The sequence below is a fragment of the Branchiostoma floridae genome, chromosome 8 (assembly GCF_000003815.2).
Source record: "Branchiostoma floridae strain S238N-H82 chromosome 8, Bfl_VNyyK, whole genome shotgun sequence".
Taxonomy (NCBI): domain Eukaryota; kingdom Metazoa; phylum Chordata; class Leptocardii; order Amphioxiformes; family Branchiostomatidae; genus Branchiostoma; species Branchiostoma floridae.
Window position 1 is genome coordinate 20,049,400 of NC_049986.1, and position 16,234 is coordinate 20,065,633.

General features: G+C 40.7%; 1 protein-coding gene across 1 annotated transcript in view; it reads left to right on the plus strand.

Annotated features, from left to right (window-relative positions):
* The first annotated feature begins 445 nt into the window (after positions 1 to 445).
* The window catches only part of LOC118421879 (N(G),N(G)-dimethylarginine dimethylaminohydrolase 1-like), a 25,678-nt gene continuing 9,889 nt past the window's right edge, over positions 446 to 16,234 (plus strand). Inside the window, exons 1-3 of the mRNA XM_035829384.1 lie at positions 446 to 606; positions 1,962 to 2,249; positions 12,346 to 12,448. Coding sequence (XP_035685277.1) covers positions 1,962 to 2,249; positions 12,346 to 12,448 — 391 coding nt within the window. The 5' untranslated portion in view covers positions 446 to 606. The remainder of the gene's footprint in view (positions 607 to 1,961; positions 2,250 to 12,345; positions 12,449 to 16,234) is intronic.

Sequence of the window (16,234 nt, forward strand, 5' to 3'; positions counted from 1 at the left end):
GAGCTGAAGCAAAGGTAAGGCTACGTGGCCGCCACCTAAAACGTATAGACAATCTAGCTAACGTTACGTTATGCATGCTAATTCTCTAATACCCAGAATGTTTTCCCCGTAGTCTCTTGTCAATGCACACAACTTGTACTCGCCCTATACTGGCTGCAATACTGTGTGCAAGTGAAAAATCCGAAAGAATCCTAAAGAAAGAAAGAAAGAGAAAGAACACACCAGCAAAAACAAGGCACGTTTTTCCTTAGAAAGAAAGAAAGAAAGACAGAAAAAAGACAGAAAGAAGACAAAGAAAGAAAGAAAGAAAGAAGAGAAAGAGCACACCAGCAAAAACAACAGTCACGTTTTTCCCTTTCAAGAAAACCTAATAGGGATGGGGAATAGATGGTATCATCTCGTTTACATGTAACAGTTGTCTGTTTGAATCCCTGTGTGAGCCCGCCCCAGATGTCGGTACCGTTCCCGCGCTCTCACGCCCTCCAGTCGGCCTCCTGCATTCCGCCATTATGAGCGACGGCCAAGGTCGTGACCTCTGACCCCCAGGTGGCAACCCCCATCGCTCAAGTTCAGATCGGAACATCGGCTACACAGGGGCTGTAATTGGTAGGATTTGCGGGAGAAATAGCCGGATCAGGGGACGGTATAACTAGGTAGCCTCCATAGCAGGCTCTCTTGCAGCTCAAGCTGCAGTGGACACTCCTACCGGCGGGCTGGAACAACTCTACTCTACTGTTTTTCCCGACTTTCAAGTTGGACGGCAGTACAAGCGACCCAGTACAAAAAGAAAAGACCAGCAGAAGTGTATCATGTATCTTCCTTACAAAGATAACTCACCTGCGATAATTGTATCATCAAACGCTTGTTGGCCTCTGCTTGTACTACAGGAACTCATTTTTCTACAACTGCAATGGTCTGCTGTACAGATAGTTCTTTTAAAATGTACGTATGTATGTATGTAATGTAACGTTATAATATGAGTTGTCTTCTTAAGAGTACTCTATGTTTTTTTCTACCTAAAATAAAGAAGATTATGAGCCAAAAAAGCCCTAGAGAGCCCGCTTTGGAGGCTAGTAACAAGGCACGGTACAGGGCACGTTCCCGTGTCAGTTTCCAAGGCTATGAATAAATGCCATTCTGGAAGAGAATCGGTAGATTGCGTAGCAAAGAGATAAATACACTGAATGGGCTTATACAAACAGTATTTCATTATTTTACACAATGTAGAAAAAGATCATATTCCCGATGCAATTTGACAAACCTCACATCGAGAACGTATCTGTTCATTTATTTGTACTATAACTAAAAGGCAATGGGAAGGTACCCCCTCAGCGATACCCCAGCAGGGGTGGTTCGGGGGTATCGAAGAAGAAGAAGATGAAAGTTTATTTCTTTTGATTTATTAACTTTCGACATGTTTTGTAGTGACCTGTACTTTTTCTAGTTTGGCAATAAGTGTAATAAAGGTCTTCTTTTTGTAGCATAAAACCTAGAAATAAAGGGCACCATATTTTTATTCATTGGTTTGGCTGTTCAGCATACGCATTTAATGATCGCACTGAACGGGATTTCCCGGCCGGCATCTTTCAAACTACACGTCTTTGAAAGCATTAAGCGTTTGAATATAGCACCATGTAAAAGTCACACACAAAAGTCTCACACAAGACTCACTGACAGAATTTTAGTCTCTTCTTGCCGCTATCAGTGCCGCACCTCACGTCAATCATATGCCTCTATAATAATCTGTATCCTTCTCTTTAATACCGAGTTGGTTTACAGCAGATAAATCAGGATAACCTAAACACATTTATAATATCGACTTACCCACCCTTACATCTGCTTGAATAGTAACGGTAAAACCTCCAATATCGAAATACAGATCAGCTCCTTTGTTGTCGCCGCCACTTTCACTTTCCGACAACCCCCATAGACACCCTCCAGGTTTCACTCTCACTTTCAAGATGGCGGACTGGTGGTTCGGACAGTACACCTCGGCGCTGGTGTGCCGCGTTCCCGAGTCCACGGCCTCCCAGCCCTCCTCCAACGGGTCCACCAAGGGGCACGTCAACGTGGAGCAGGCCCGGGGCGAGTGGGAGAAGTTCACCGGGACGCTGCGGCGCCTTGGGGCGGGCGTGCTCGAGCTGTCGCCCGAGGAGGAGTGTCCGCAGGGCCCGTTCGTGTCGGACTGCGCCGTGGTGTGCGAGGGGACGGCCCTGGTCACACGGCCCGGAGGCGACAGGAGGAAAGAGGTGAGAGTTTTTCTCCAAAATCCTTCAAAAACTAAATTCCCAACACATCGTCTCACAATAGACAATCTAAAGGAATATTTAATATGCCAATTTTGAGTGTAATCTTTAGTGACAGTATAACAATAGGCTTAGATGAAGGCCAGACATGCGTTTGTGTATACCCAGACGGGTATACAGCTGAGCTTTACGGTTTAACTGAAAAAGCATTAGCGGTCAATGTCAACTGAACACCCCTCTCCTCCCCCTACAAGAAACCTGTTGGTTGAACTGTTACTGTTAGTGGGACATGGTCAGCCATTCTCCGGTTGTTATGGTTTTACATGTGGCTGCATGGGTAGTCATCCATGAACAACCTGTGAATACTGTCTAGCTGAGGGTGGCTTTTTATGTGGGACATGCTCTGGAGTATCCTGTTACGGGGGGGGGGGGCACTATACTTGTAGGGGGTTGGAGGTAGCCTTGTCATGTCAAATTCTACGAGTCAGGATTTTTTTCTGGGACATAACGTTACATCATTGCTCTCATTAAAGTTTCTTGTAGCTGCATAATAAGTTAACCCAACCTCTTACAAGTGACTTATGTTCTGAAACAAAACTTTTACCAAGTTCATGTCGGTTATAATTAAGGTCATCTTAAAGAGAGATTTCAACAGCAATTTCATACCTGAAAGAATAATTTGGACTTGCAACTTCACTGTACAGAACCAAACATCATAACAATTGTTGTTATAATCTAATTTGTGATATAAACATTAGAAGGGTCATGAGATCCATGTGCATGCTTTTGTATTTCACTTCGTCTGTTGGATATAACGTAACATCATATTATCTCAATCACCAGTCATAGAATGCTGACAAAGTGTGTGAATAAAAAAGACTAGGAGGAAAAAGTTTCAAGTAGACCATAGACGTTGTACATGTAGCAAAAATTGTGATCAATAGTTCACTGCTTACGAGGAATGAAAAGAAACAAAAGGCCGGAGAAAAGAGCCATATCGACAGTTAACTTTCTCCTCCGCCGGAATGTTGTTGATATAATCAAGACTAAGAAAAAGTTCCAGGTAGAGAAAAAGTCAGATTTATGCATGTAAAATCTTCTAATATTGTGAACAATCATTGACTGCTGACGAGGAATAGCAAGAAACAAAAGGCCAGAGAAAAGAGCCACATTGACAGTTAAGTTTTTCCTCAGACCATAGATATTGTCCATGTAACATTGTGAACAATAATTCGCTGCTGACGAATAATAATAAAAAACAAAAGGCCATGGAAAAGAGCCGTATCGACAGTTAAGTTTCTCCCCAGCCGGAATGACATGAATAATTAAAGCAGCCGGTGCTGTTCCCCCAGCCAGCGTCTGACTGCTCACCAACGCTAACCGAGTCAGCAAGGCCTAGGGAAAAAATGTTGTGTTTCCTGTTTCTCTACCTACCCTAGAAAAACCTGCCGACCCTAGAGTAACTAGACTTTTTGGGGGTGGGCAGTGTAGTCACATAGCTTCCAGTCAGAAGTTTTTTTCAGCCTGCTTCCTATTAAGGTAAAAAGCCTGCTTGTTCTATCTAATGAAGGATAAATGTATCTATTGCACAAAATTAAAGTTTAACAATGAAAGACAAGTGTGCTCATGCATTTCAGTTTACTTTGTTCAACTGCATTGTAATATGTGTCACAAGAGTTTTGGCCAGCCAAAAAATTACAAGAAAAAAAGATAATCCCTACCTAGTACCGACCCTAATTTTTTCAGGATTGAAACAGGAAACACAATATTTTTTTCTAGGCCTCACCAATGCTAACCGAGTCAGTAACGTGACATCACCGCTCGCCGCCGAGCTAACACAATTACTACGGGGGCTGTCTGGCCAACGTTTTCCCTGCTGCAGCAGTATTAGGGGATAATGAGGATTTACTACATGAGGAGGGGCTGTTTTTATTAGCGTAGGCATACTTTTTTCTGCATACCTGCAGTGGTGCAGGTGGCATTTAAAATTACCTTTTTTTACCTGTACCACTCTGAATTTAGGAAGTATCTGTATCTGTATCTATATAGCCGGTATAACCGCCGTTCGGCGTAACACACCAGCTTCGCAGGCACGCGGCGCGGCAGCAGCTGGTTATATTACGTATGGAAGTATGGATCATAATAAAATTGTTCAGGAACCATTGCTATTTTTTCTTTCATACTTTATAGGTGGTAACATTCAATGCATGCTTGTAACAATCCACAATACACCTACATGTACATCATAGGACATTTGTGTATAAAACCCAGTATATGGACCAGTGCAGGTTAGGTGCAGGTAGACACCAGAAATTTCTGCACAGCTCCAATTTTACCTGCACTAACCTGCATATGTGGGTGGTATTTTGAGCCCTGCTGCAGCAGTATTAGGGGGATAATTAGGATTTACTACGTGAGGAGGGTCTGTTTTTAGTAGTAAGACTTGAAATCCCACCCGCATATTCAGGTTAGTGCAGGTAAAATTGGAGCTGTGCAGGTATTTCTGGTGTCTACCTGCACCTAACCTGCACTGGTCCATGTACTGGGTTTTATACATAAATGTCCTATGATGTAGGTATATGTGGGTTGTTATTAGCTGCATTGACTGTGGTGTGGTGCAGGTAAAATTTGTCTGGTGCAGGTAATTTTCAATGTTATCTGCACCAGTGCAGAAAAAAGTATTTGGAGCCCTGAGGGGGATAATGAGGATTTACTACATGAGGAGGGTCTGTTTTTATTAGCGGAGGATCACCTGAGCTTGATGAAGGTAAGACCTGATCATGACTGATGCGGAGATGAAAGTGGAACAGATAATCTCCATGATTCAGCAGATGGGAGCATCATTTAGGCTACACTGATTTCATTCATTGGTTCTAGAATTAGCTCTAAAGTTGAAGACCAAGTGTACATGTAAGGTCTCATTGCAGTTTTTTCAATTCAATATTCATTGAAAGTAATACAAAAACACAACTACTACCGGAAACCTCTTCCATATTATTCATCTTATGTTGAGCACATTTACCCTTTATCATGAGAAAAAAAAATGCCAAAGAAAAAAACAACAGATAATCTCCATGATTCAGCAAATGGGAGCGTCATGTAGGCCACACTAATCTGACTTATTGGTTCTGAAATTAAATGAAAATATGCTGAAGTAGAAGAACAACTTTAACCTTAGTTAAACACAACACAGTTTGACTCTTGGAGTTGGAGGGGAAAGTCTGACTTCACCCTTGTAAATGAATGTTAAAACCCTCGTGTATCTCATGTTGATAAAAGTGGGACAGGTCCTTTATGATTCAGCAGATATGAGCGCCATTTAGGCTACACTTATTTGATTCATTGGTTTGAAATTAGATCAAAATATGCTGAAGTTGAAGACCAAGTTTAAGGTCTCCTTCATGAATTTTTTTTCTCCATAATTGTACAAAAGTATTACAATTTTTTACTAGTTGAAGCTTTATTGATTTTACAAGACGTATCCATCATCAAATTAGATAGAGGCTTCCCAAAATAATTACGCTGATTTGTTATTTTTAACTAATTTGAAACATGTACCAAAGCTCTAGTACTAGTACTTAAAATGTTCTATTAACAGTAATTTTGGCATGTCCCATTTGGGAGTTTGGGTATAGATGTAGGACAAAGATAGGACTGATTTTGAAAGACGGAGGTGTCTGGCTCTTGTTTGTGAGAAGTGAATGCAAAGCGGAGATACACTGTACACATCATGATATGATATAATTGGAACTGAGAGAGATCATAATCACACAGAAGCATTTGCAGACCTGAAACTGATGATTGATACCAATGCCACTACTTATGCTACCAGTACTGTTTCTCACAATGATTAAGATCAACTCACCTTGACTTTGACTTTGGCTTTGACCCTGAAATCCTGCATCTTTCACAACATTTCATTACTTGTAACATGGGACAGGTCGTCCAGTAATACAACAAGCTGCTGCCACCAAATGCCACATACCTGCAAAGTTGATGTGCTACACTAAAGTCATGATCAGTAAAGGTACAGATACAGATACTCACTAAGTAAGTATAGATGCAGATACTTATAGTTCCTTATGATTAGGCCAAGGTCCACAAAATGGTAAAAGTCAGTGATCAAATGTTTCTATTCTTAAAAGGTGTCTTTTGGGCTTATATAGCGCTACAGCTATTATATATATAATGGCACTACATACAAACTTTGCAAGTTAAACTCAGGAAAATTTCCGTTTACATGTATCTTTTTCACTTGAGTACTTTGTTAGATCAATATGATCAGAGGCCGAGGAGTGTGAAAGTTGGCCTCATTCCTGTCATACTGATGCATTTCACTTTTCATGTGTGTTGTGTATTTTCTTTGAAATATTGGCAGCCAGTACTACTGATGACATGATGAGTCCACCCATGTGCCCACACACCTGTGGTTAATCATCAGTCATGACTTCTTCACCTGTTTACTTTCACTAGTGAGAGTGAAATGTGATCCTTGTCCACCATCTATATGACCTGTGCCATACCTAACATAAAATCCAGGTCTGAACAAAGTGGCAGGTCAGGAAAGGTGGTTTTCAATGTGCTTTTATCTAAAGCTGTGGTGGGATGGAGAAAAGCTGACTGTCTTGGTGAAAATAAAGTGAAAGTTCTGGTTACCTTTTTGCATTTTTGCACAACACATTGTATCACAGCCAACCAGTGAACACCTCTGCATAATAGTACCACCTGTCCAATGTGACCCTTTTATTCTGGTCCCCAATGACGCAACCATTAAGAATCCTGTCTCTTGTGACCACCTGTTAACATATAAATAGCTGAGAGATTTTCTTATTCTTGGGCAGTTTTTTTACTGTGAATCTGCTTTAATCCACTCTCAATAGTTGTCTTTTAATTCAGCATATAGAGACCAGGACTTTGACTGGTGGTTTTGTGTGACCAAAAAGCCTCATTGGTGTATCAAAAGAAAATTGCCCACATAGAAAGAACTCTGGCACAGCTTGCCAAGAGGGCCTGATTGGGGTTACGACAACGATTTACGCTGAATTCAGAATAACCCCCTACATATTACGCTAAATCAAGGAAGGCAAGTACGCTAAATTTGGTCGCCTTGCTACGAATTACGTAGATAAGATGGGTTTCCCTACGAGTCATGGGAAATAAAATAGGCTGCCTACGCCTTACCGGAAAAGTACTCTCCAAGCAGAGGTCGGGTCGCAGAGATATACTAGTAGTCGAAAAAAATACAGAGCCGCTCCTCCTACTGCTGGGTGCTGGCGCGGCCGCTGAACATGTGCTGGGTGCGAGTTAATCCGGGGCAGTAAAACTATTTGGCTAACGATCTTTTTATGCTTCGGGGGGCGGAGTACTAACATGGATTTTGAAAGGATATCTCCGCCCCTATGCGTTCTGTTGCAGAGGTAGGAGGAGGGGCTCTGTATTTTTTTCGACTACTAGTATATCTCCGCGACTCGACCTCTGCTTGGAGAGTACCAGAAAAGAGCATGCAGACCCTCTGCCAAGAGCTGGACAAAAAAGCCTTCTGAAACCCCAGCTATCAATAGACTTGTGCTGAATCCCTGCCAGAAAACTTTGATTACCTTTGGTTCTGCTTGGCTGGGTCTTTAGTAGAGGTAGAATTTGTGCCACAGATTATCCTCCCAAGTAGCCATCATTTTGTAGGCACACACATTAAGGCCAGACCAATTTAACTTGTGGGTTCTCTGCTTTAAAAAGAAAGTTCCACACATTGTTTGGGAGCCCATGTTGTTGATTTTTTGTGTGTGATATTTCAGCTTAGGAGAATGCATCTTCGTCACTGACATATTGTGTCATGAAGTTCTGATATAATTTACTTTCAGACAGACACTAGGAATTTTTTTTCAATAGGAACACCGCTTTTCACCCAGCTATGTGCATATTAGCTTTTGAATTTATTTCATGATGAGATAAAACATATAATTACATGTAACTGGAAGAAAAGATGATGGACAAATAGCTGATTTGAAGACTTAATTCAACTTAGAAGTGGGGCAACCTGAAATGTTAATGGCGCAACCTGGCTTTTGACTCAGCTAGGTTGCGGCTAAAAAAGACTATTTCGAGCACTGCTTACACAGATCATTTAAAGTAGCCCTGATTTTACAGGTTTGATATTTGCGCTATGATTACCCTGTAATGGGATCTCCCTGGCAGTGTCATTAACCCCTGTGACAGTTCCCCTGGGAAGGACACCAGAGCAGGGAACACAAACTGCACTGTGACTGGCAGCTGTGGGCAGGTCCAATGGGACTACTTGTACCACTGTTTGCCTCCATGAAAAATGGAGGTATAGTTTTTACTCTGCATGGATCATACCTCCTGTGTGTGTGCAAGAGTGGGTCTCAGGGCTGTCTCCAACTTAAATTTTTTTCCGTCCCACTCATTGTTCTGGAGCCCATTTTGTTGATTTTCCTCGTCATTTTACGATTTTACATGTGTGTGTCATTTTAAGGTCTTAAAAATAGATTTTCAACAGTTTCATGTCATGAAGTCCAGACTTTTGGGACGGATCATGGGGTAATATTATTTCTATCCCGAAAAGTAGATTTCCATCCTGAGATGGAAGGATGGGTCCTGAAGACAGCCCAGTGGTGGGATGAATATACATTTTGTATATAATACACAAGAGGACATTGTGAAAGCAGAGATAGAACAGGGAGGAAAACTTGTCAATTAATATTTACTCCCAGAAAGCTAGTAGTACATGCTTCTCCCTCTCACTCTGTTTTCATACTGATCTTCTAGGCCAGCATCATTTTTTAAAATCTGAGAACCAATAAATTTAATTGCTGTGGCTTACCTTTGCCTCAGGAGACCTCCAGACATCTGCTTGGTCCCTCCCCAGTGTACCCTGGGTGTCAGTTTGATTCTGTAGGTACATAAACAGGACGACCTTGGGAGCCTAAAGGTCACCACTGCAGCTTTCCAAACAGTCCCGCTGTTGCACCACAGGAAATCGGAATGTTGTTGTGGAATTCCGGCTGCTTTGAAAGTGGAACAAACTAATGGTTTTGTTCCTTTGGTGAACAGATACAATGTTACAGTTGTTCCAGGTGGATCTGAGCCTGGTAACCATTCTCCTCCTCTTGCCGGTCCTGTTAACAGGCCTGTTTCTGCCAGGGGTGTTAATTTCCTAACATAAGAAATGATTTTGATGTGAAGTTTAAATTTTCTAAAGTTAATGGTTTTGACTAGTAATTGAGGTGTGTATATTCTAGACACACACACATTTTCCAAACATAGATATATAATATACAATTTCAGAGCATTGGGCAGAACAACGAGTACAACAAATTGACTCAACTATATGCTGAACGGAAGAGTGGCAAAAACTGGAGTAAAAACTCCTTCCTGGCTGAAACCACTCTACTCTACTCATAGGCTACTTTGCTCTGACTACGGTAGTACTCTACTCTACTCTACTCTATTCTACTAATATACCCAAACTAGCCATTTTGTCAGTAGTTTAGCTTAGGTTATCAGCTACTTTGTGAGGTCACTGTGAACAGCATGATAACCTACAAACTTTTCAACACATCATAAATGGTGGGCTGTTATCAGCCCAGCAGCAGTCTACAGAAAACAGGTCAGGGCCAAGGGCCATAGGAGGTACTGTAAATGCATTTAAGTTGGTGGGGATTTAATTTCGCGGTAGCGGGAAAAGGACTTTTCACGGTGGATGTAAGTTCACGGTAACACCATACTAATGTGATAGAAAAATGTTCGCGATGGTTTTAAGTTCGTGGTGAACCGTGAACATTAATCCACCACAAACATTTCTGCATGATTTACAGTGCTGTCTTGTTTCATGGACTTTACGTATAGTAATAGTAATACCTACTGATAGTACTGACTGACAGAGATAGTACTTTCATGTTATCTTGCAACACTGGGCAGAATTAAAGAAAAAAAACAAGAAATCACTCAGTAGTCCTTTGCCAAATGATGGGTTGATTTAGTCAGGAAGAAATTAGATTAGATTTGAAAGATGATTCCATAAATCAAATCTTTACATTGACCAATGAACATAATAAAATTGTATTTTCCTACTTTGGTTGGACTAATTGTTATGACGCTAGTTTACCTTTATCCGTCGGGTAACCTATGTCCGTTGTTCACTGAAACAGAGCACTGTTGCAGGGATATATCAAAGTCTTTCACACTGCAATAGAATTTAAGGTATTGCATTTTGAAACCTTTGTCTGTCGACTTAATATACCCAGTGTTTTTAAAAACAAAACGGATATAAGTTACGCACGGATAAAGGTAAACTAGCGTTAGCAACAAGGGAATCCGATGATAACATATTACTTGTTTGTCATCACTATCTATTGATAAGGCCTTACAAACATGCTTGCAATAAACAAACAGACTTAAGCAGATACAAGATAACGCTAGTTCACCTCTATCTGCGGGGTAACCTATATCTGTTGCTTTCAAAATCAGGGTATTCATTGCTATCATGCCGCCAAAATGTGAGTTCAAACTGCTATACTTTGAAAATTACAATTTGAAACAACCGTCTGTCGACTTGATATTCCTGAAAGCGCTGTTTTGAAAAACAACAGATATAGGTTTAATTTACCCCACGGATAAAGGTGAACTAGCGTTACAACAGCTAAGTCACAACAAGGAAAAGTTTCACTGAATATTCTCCAAGATTCCCCAGATTTTCCAAGTTTGCTGCATGAGGTGATGGTAACCGATGAATTTATTACATCTGACCTGCCTAATGGACTCAGATCTGGGTGATAACAAATCAATTGTTTGTCATTGATATCTATTCAGTAGAACTTAGTTTAATTCATACATATACGTACATGTTTGTCCATTGATCTTAAACTACAGTAAGGTCACAACAATGAAAAGTTTTACCAAACATCCTTGCCAGGAATATATTGAAATCTAGACCCTTTATTTTGAGGGGAAAATTTTACTGGTAGACTCAGCTTGGTTCAATTAGAATATTTACATGCCAACTTTTGTACGTCACAGATGACGGAATAGGCTAGAACCTGAGTCCCACAGACTTTCCAAGTTTGCTGCATGAGGTGATGGTAACCGATGAATTTGTTACATCTGGCCTGCCTAATGGACTCAGATCTGGGTCTAATTGCAGGAATTCCAGGCTGGAAGTGATGGATACCTCTGGTGATGGGCTGTGATGGGGCTTGATTGACATTTTCAGAGGCCCTGCAGGGGTTTAGGGAGATTCGTGATCAAGTGTTTTTTGCTGTGAATTTGGGAAGATTTGTATCTGTAGCAAAATCAATTATATGATACTGTAACTCTGGTGATGGGCCATGAGAGGGCTTGATTGACATTTGCTGTGGCTCTGCAGGGGTTTATGGAGATTTGTGACCTAGTGTTTTTGCTGTGAACTTGGGTAGATTTGTATCTGTAGCAAAATCAATGACATGATACTGTAACTCTGGTGATGGGCCATGAGAGGGCTTGATTGACATTTGTTGAGGCTCTGGAGGGGTTTAGGGAGATTCATGACCTAGTGTTTTTGTCAGTGTATAGAAATGTTTTTTTAAGAGGAAACTTTAAGAAAACATTTTTGCAAACACAAGGCAAACATGAAGGTACTGTCAAAGCTGGAATCTCAAGGGACTGGGAAAAATGGTTGCTGAGGACAGGTGGTTGTTCAGGACAGGGTGGGGTTAACTATGTGAAAATGGACGGAACTGTTTTAATGTAGCTGTAGTTGGTTGCTTGACCAAGTATGACTGTAAATTACAGTGTGTAATTCCAGTGTTACAGTAATATTATATAATTTTTTCCATAAGGAAAAGACGAGCCTGGAGACAACTCTCTATCTTCATGGCTACCTTGTCCCCCCAATGAGCATGAAGTTCCAGGTCCAGGTCCATTACAGTATTCTTGTCATTATTGTTTTTAGGTTGCATAATGTTGTGAATAGCTTATTTATTAACCTGTTTGTTTGTTTTTGTTTATCCAGGTTGAGGTGATCCGTAAGGTGCTAGAGCAGGACCTGAAGCTGGATATTGTACAGATGTTGGATGGTTGTTTACCTGTTTGTTTGTTGTTTATCCAGGTTGAGGTGATCCGTAAGGTGCTAGAGCAGGACCTGAAGCTCGATATTGTACAGATGTTGGACGACAACGCGACGTTACACGGGCAGGACGTCCTGTTTACTGGTAAACAATCATTATAAAAAAATTTATATGATATTATAGCTTTTATTCAGTAGACTCCTTTGCCAAAGGAAAGTAAAGTAGTATCCAGTTTAGTTAATTTAAGAGCTACATGGAATTTTCCATTGGTCTTGATAGAATCAGGTATAGAGATGACAGATGCCCTGTACACTATGTGTACTGTAGAATTGGTAAATCATTATGTTCCTTAACTTATTCCTTTAGCTTATACCAGGGAAATTAGCTCTTTTTGCCAAGCACAATGAATAGTCATTCTCCTTTGCCGAGGGACAAAAATTGTCTCAAAGTTTTGAGGCGACCTTGGTCACCAGTGCAGAGGAGAATGTGATCATGAAACCATGACCAATAATATATTAGTTAAACTTCCCATCCTATATACTGTGCAACCCTTTCCAGTAGCATGCATGTCAGGTGAGGGACAACAGCTGGCTTCAAATGCCCAACCTCTAGATTCTAAAGCAGGGTCGCTATACACTGGACTACGCATGCTATGCCTCTACTTGAAAATAGCGGATGTCAAATTTCAGTTAAAAAATATCAATAGAATCCATCCAGGCATTCTCGAGTTTTGGTGGTCTACAATTTACAAATACACAAACACGCAAACACAAATGCTACCAAAAATATAACCTACTTGGGGATACCAAATTCAGTTTCAATATTCCAGCAGATGTTTTCCCTTTTTTCTGCAAGATTCCCCCCAAGCCCTCTCCCCTTTAAACCATTTCACACCTGACAGAGCTGATGCTGTGAAAGGTTAAAAGTCATCACCATTATAGCACAGGTTGGTAGACACAGGCCACAACATCATCATCCTTTACCCCGTAGGTATAAACTCATCACTTTTACAAAAGGTTGGGTTTGGGGTCGCTGGCGCCATTCCGTTCCAACCATTTCCCGGTTCACCAAACTCATTGATCTTATAGTTATAGATAGAATTCAATCTTGTTGTAGGGTTTTTTGTGCATCTGTGAACTGTTTCATGAGGTTGGTAAGTCACTGGATAACAAGATTCTTTGTATACAGCCGAGTGTTTTAGTCAGCCAACAGTTACCAAATGACTTGGTCAAATAAAATGAAATACAAAGATATTGCTATTCAGTTTTTTTGTGCAGTTTGGTAAAAAAAAATAGGACAGGACGTTAATGTAGGTCCCGTGTTAAGGAAGAGGCTATGACATTTCCTCTCTCACTGACCTATTTGCCCTTTAAAGGTCTACTGCGCAGTTTTTTGCGCTTCAAACTGAAAACAAAAAATCCAGTTTCCGGCCATTTCTTTATATAGTAAGTCGAATCAAGCCTACCACGTTACGGAACACTGTTCAAGGCATGTCAGGAGTCAATATTTTCCCAGTGCGAGCGCGTTTGAAAACCTGGAAATCTGCACGCCCGCGCTGGGTTTCAGCCATTTTGTTTCTTCACCGACGAAATCCGAGTAGTCCCGAGTCTGCCCGAGCCATTTTGTTTCACAAGCGATTCATGACGTCACGCACCCGGAACCCACCGGAGATTCCCGACCAATAACCGTTGATGATTGATTATGTGGGCGAAGCCCAACATTTAGTTTTTCCTCAGATATTTGCATATTCCAACCGGAAATCAGAAAAAATGGAAGCTGTAAACATGCACTCCACGTTTGAAGCTTTTTGATTGGCTTATAGTCGCACTTTCTCGGTTTTACGTCAGAGGTGAACCTATCAACGCACAGAACACAATCGGCATCGACTTTGATAATAGCCAATCAGAACTCAGGAAAATGGAAGCTGTCAACATATACTCCGCGTTTCCAGCTTTTTGATTGGGACAAAGTCGCGGACTGTCTCGGGTGTACGCAGAACTGAACCAATCAACAAACAGGACACAAAATGGCATTCGGCATGCAGTTTGACAACACTATAGCAGCTGAGACGACCAAACAGGCGCTCAAGGAAGAAGTCGCCCGCCATGGAATGAACGAGATTGATAAATTTTCACACAAAAACGTTATCTTCAGAAAATTGGACCTTGGAATCTTGCAAATTCAACGGTGAACAGACTTGTTCAAGCAACGCAATATATTTGTATACCTGTTAAAACGTGCGCTTGTAACATGTTGTAGCACTGGCTCAGTGGTATTATTCACGCGTGGTAAACCAACGCTCCGGGGTCGAATCCATGGACAGATAATGTTTTTTAATTTTTTTTTCTTTTTGCTGCATTTTCGCTAAAATGTTGCCTTTCTTATTGCTTCTTTTCTTGCGATTTTTGCTTTCTTTCCCCTTCGCCCACATCCTGCATTTTTTTCAAAAATGTTGCCTTTCTAGTTCTTGTTTGAATTCTCACCAGTGCCTAACTAGGGGGGTCAACAAGTTACAGCGCGTGTAGGACAAAATGTTTGTAGGGTAATTCTCTACGTTGCAAACGTGAAATAATGACACAAAAGTGTCAAAAAGTGTCAAAAAGTAGTAGTAAATTTGAGATTTCTTAGTTCTAGAATATTTCAAATTTGAGCGCAAAAAACTGCGTAGTAGACCTTTAAGTAAGAAGTCAATATTAACAACACCAGGATTTGCTTATGATGTTTTTTAGAAACTTGTGACTTATACAAGGTTGGGTGTTGGTTTATTGAAATGTTGATTTTGTTCCAATCCGCACCTGTACGTGACATTTCTTGTGTTATTGATCCAGCTGAATTTATTTGTAAAAGTCGATCTCATTCTTGCTTTGTTTGGTAAAGGTGGCTCAAGGCAAGTTGACATAAGGTCAGAAGTTATACAGTCAAACCTGCCCAAGTGTTGGAAATATCATCCGTAGGAGCACTGAAAAGTGGTGACATTGGATATATGTAGAGGTGGTCACCTCTACAGGTTTGACTATATATCAATGGCCAGCTGATCCTTTTGTAGGGTTGGTCACTAGTACAGGTTAAACACATTAGTATATCAATGGCCAGGTGGACCTTTTGTAGGGTTGGTCACTAGTACAGGTTAAACACATTGTATATCAATGGCCAGGTGTTCCTAATGTAGAGGTGGACACTAGTACAGGTTTGACTGTATATCAATGGCCAGGTGGACCTTATGTAGAGGTGGTCACTTAAGTACAGGTTTGACTGTATATCAATGGCCATGTGGTCCTTATGTAGAGGTGGTCACTAGTACAGGTTTGACTGTATATCAATGGCCAGGTGGTCCTTATGTAGAGGTGGTCACTAGTACTGGTTTGACTGTATATAAATATATAAATGGCCTGGTGGTCCTTATGTAGATCACTAGTACAGGTGTGACTGTATATTAATAATAATAATATTAAAGTTTATTGCAAATTCATGCCCATTGGGCTAATTGCAAGAAAGAATGACTAATTACATGAGATGAATAAATGTGGTCTGAATACATGTAGATAAACTAAATTCTAGCATACAAATATTAAGTGGATGAATATACATACGATACATAATGGGGTACTAAGTCTACGTAACTATTACAGGGTTTGACTTCTTTCTTGAAGACATTTGAAAATGAAATGCCCCATGTGTTCTATAATAGATTGATCCCTTGACGTTAGTAGGAAGAGATTCTTTTGTGGCGTTATCAAGTACTTCCTTTACATGATGTATCCAGTTTTTCCTGCGGCTGTTCTCTGGTAAATATTGTTGTGACTAATATTAATGGCCAGGTGGTTCTTATATACAGGTGATCACTAGTACAGGTGTGACTGTATATTAATGGCCAGGTGGTCCTTATGCAGAGGTGGTCAGTTGTATAGACTTGATTGTGTATCAATAATT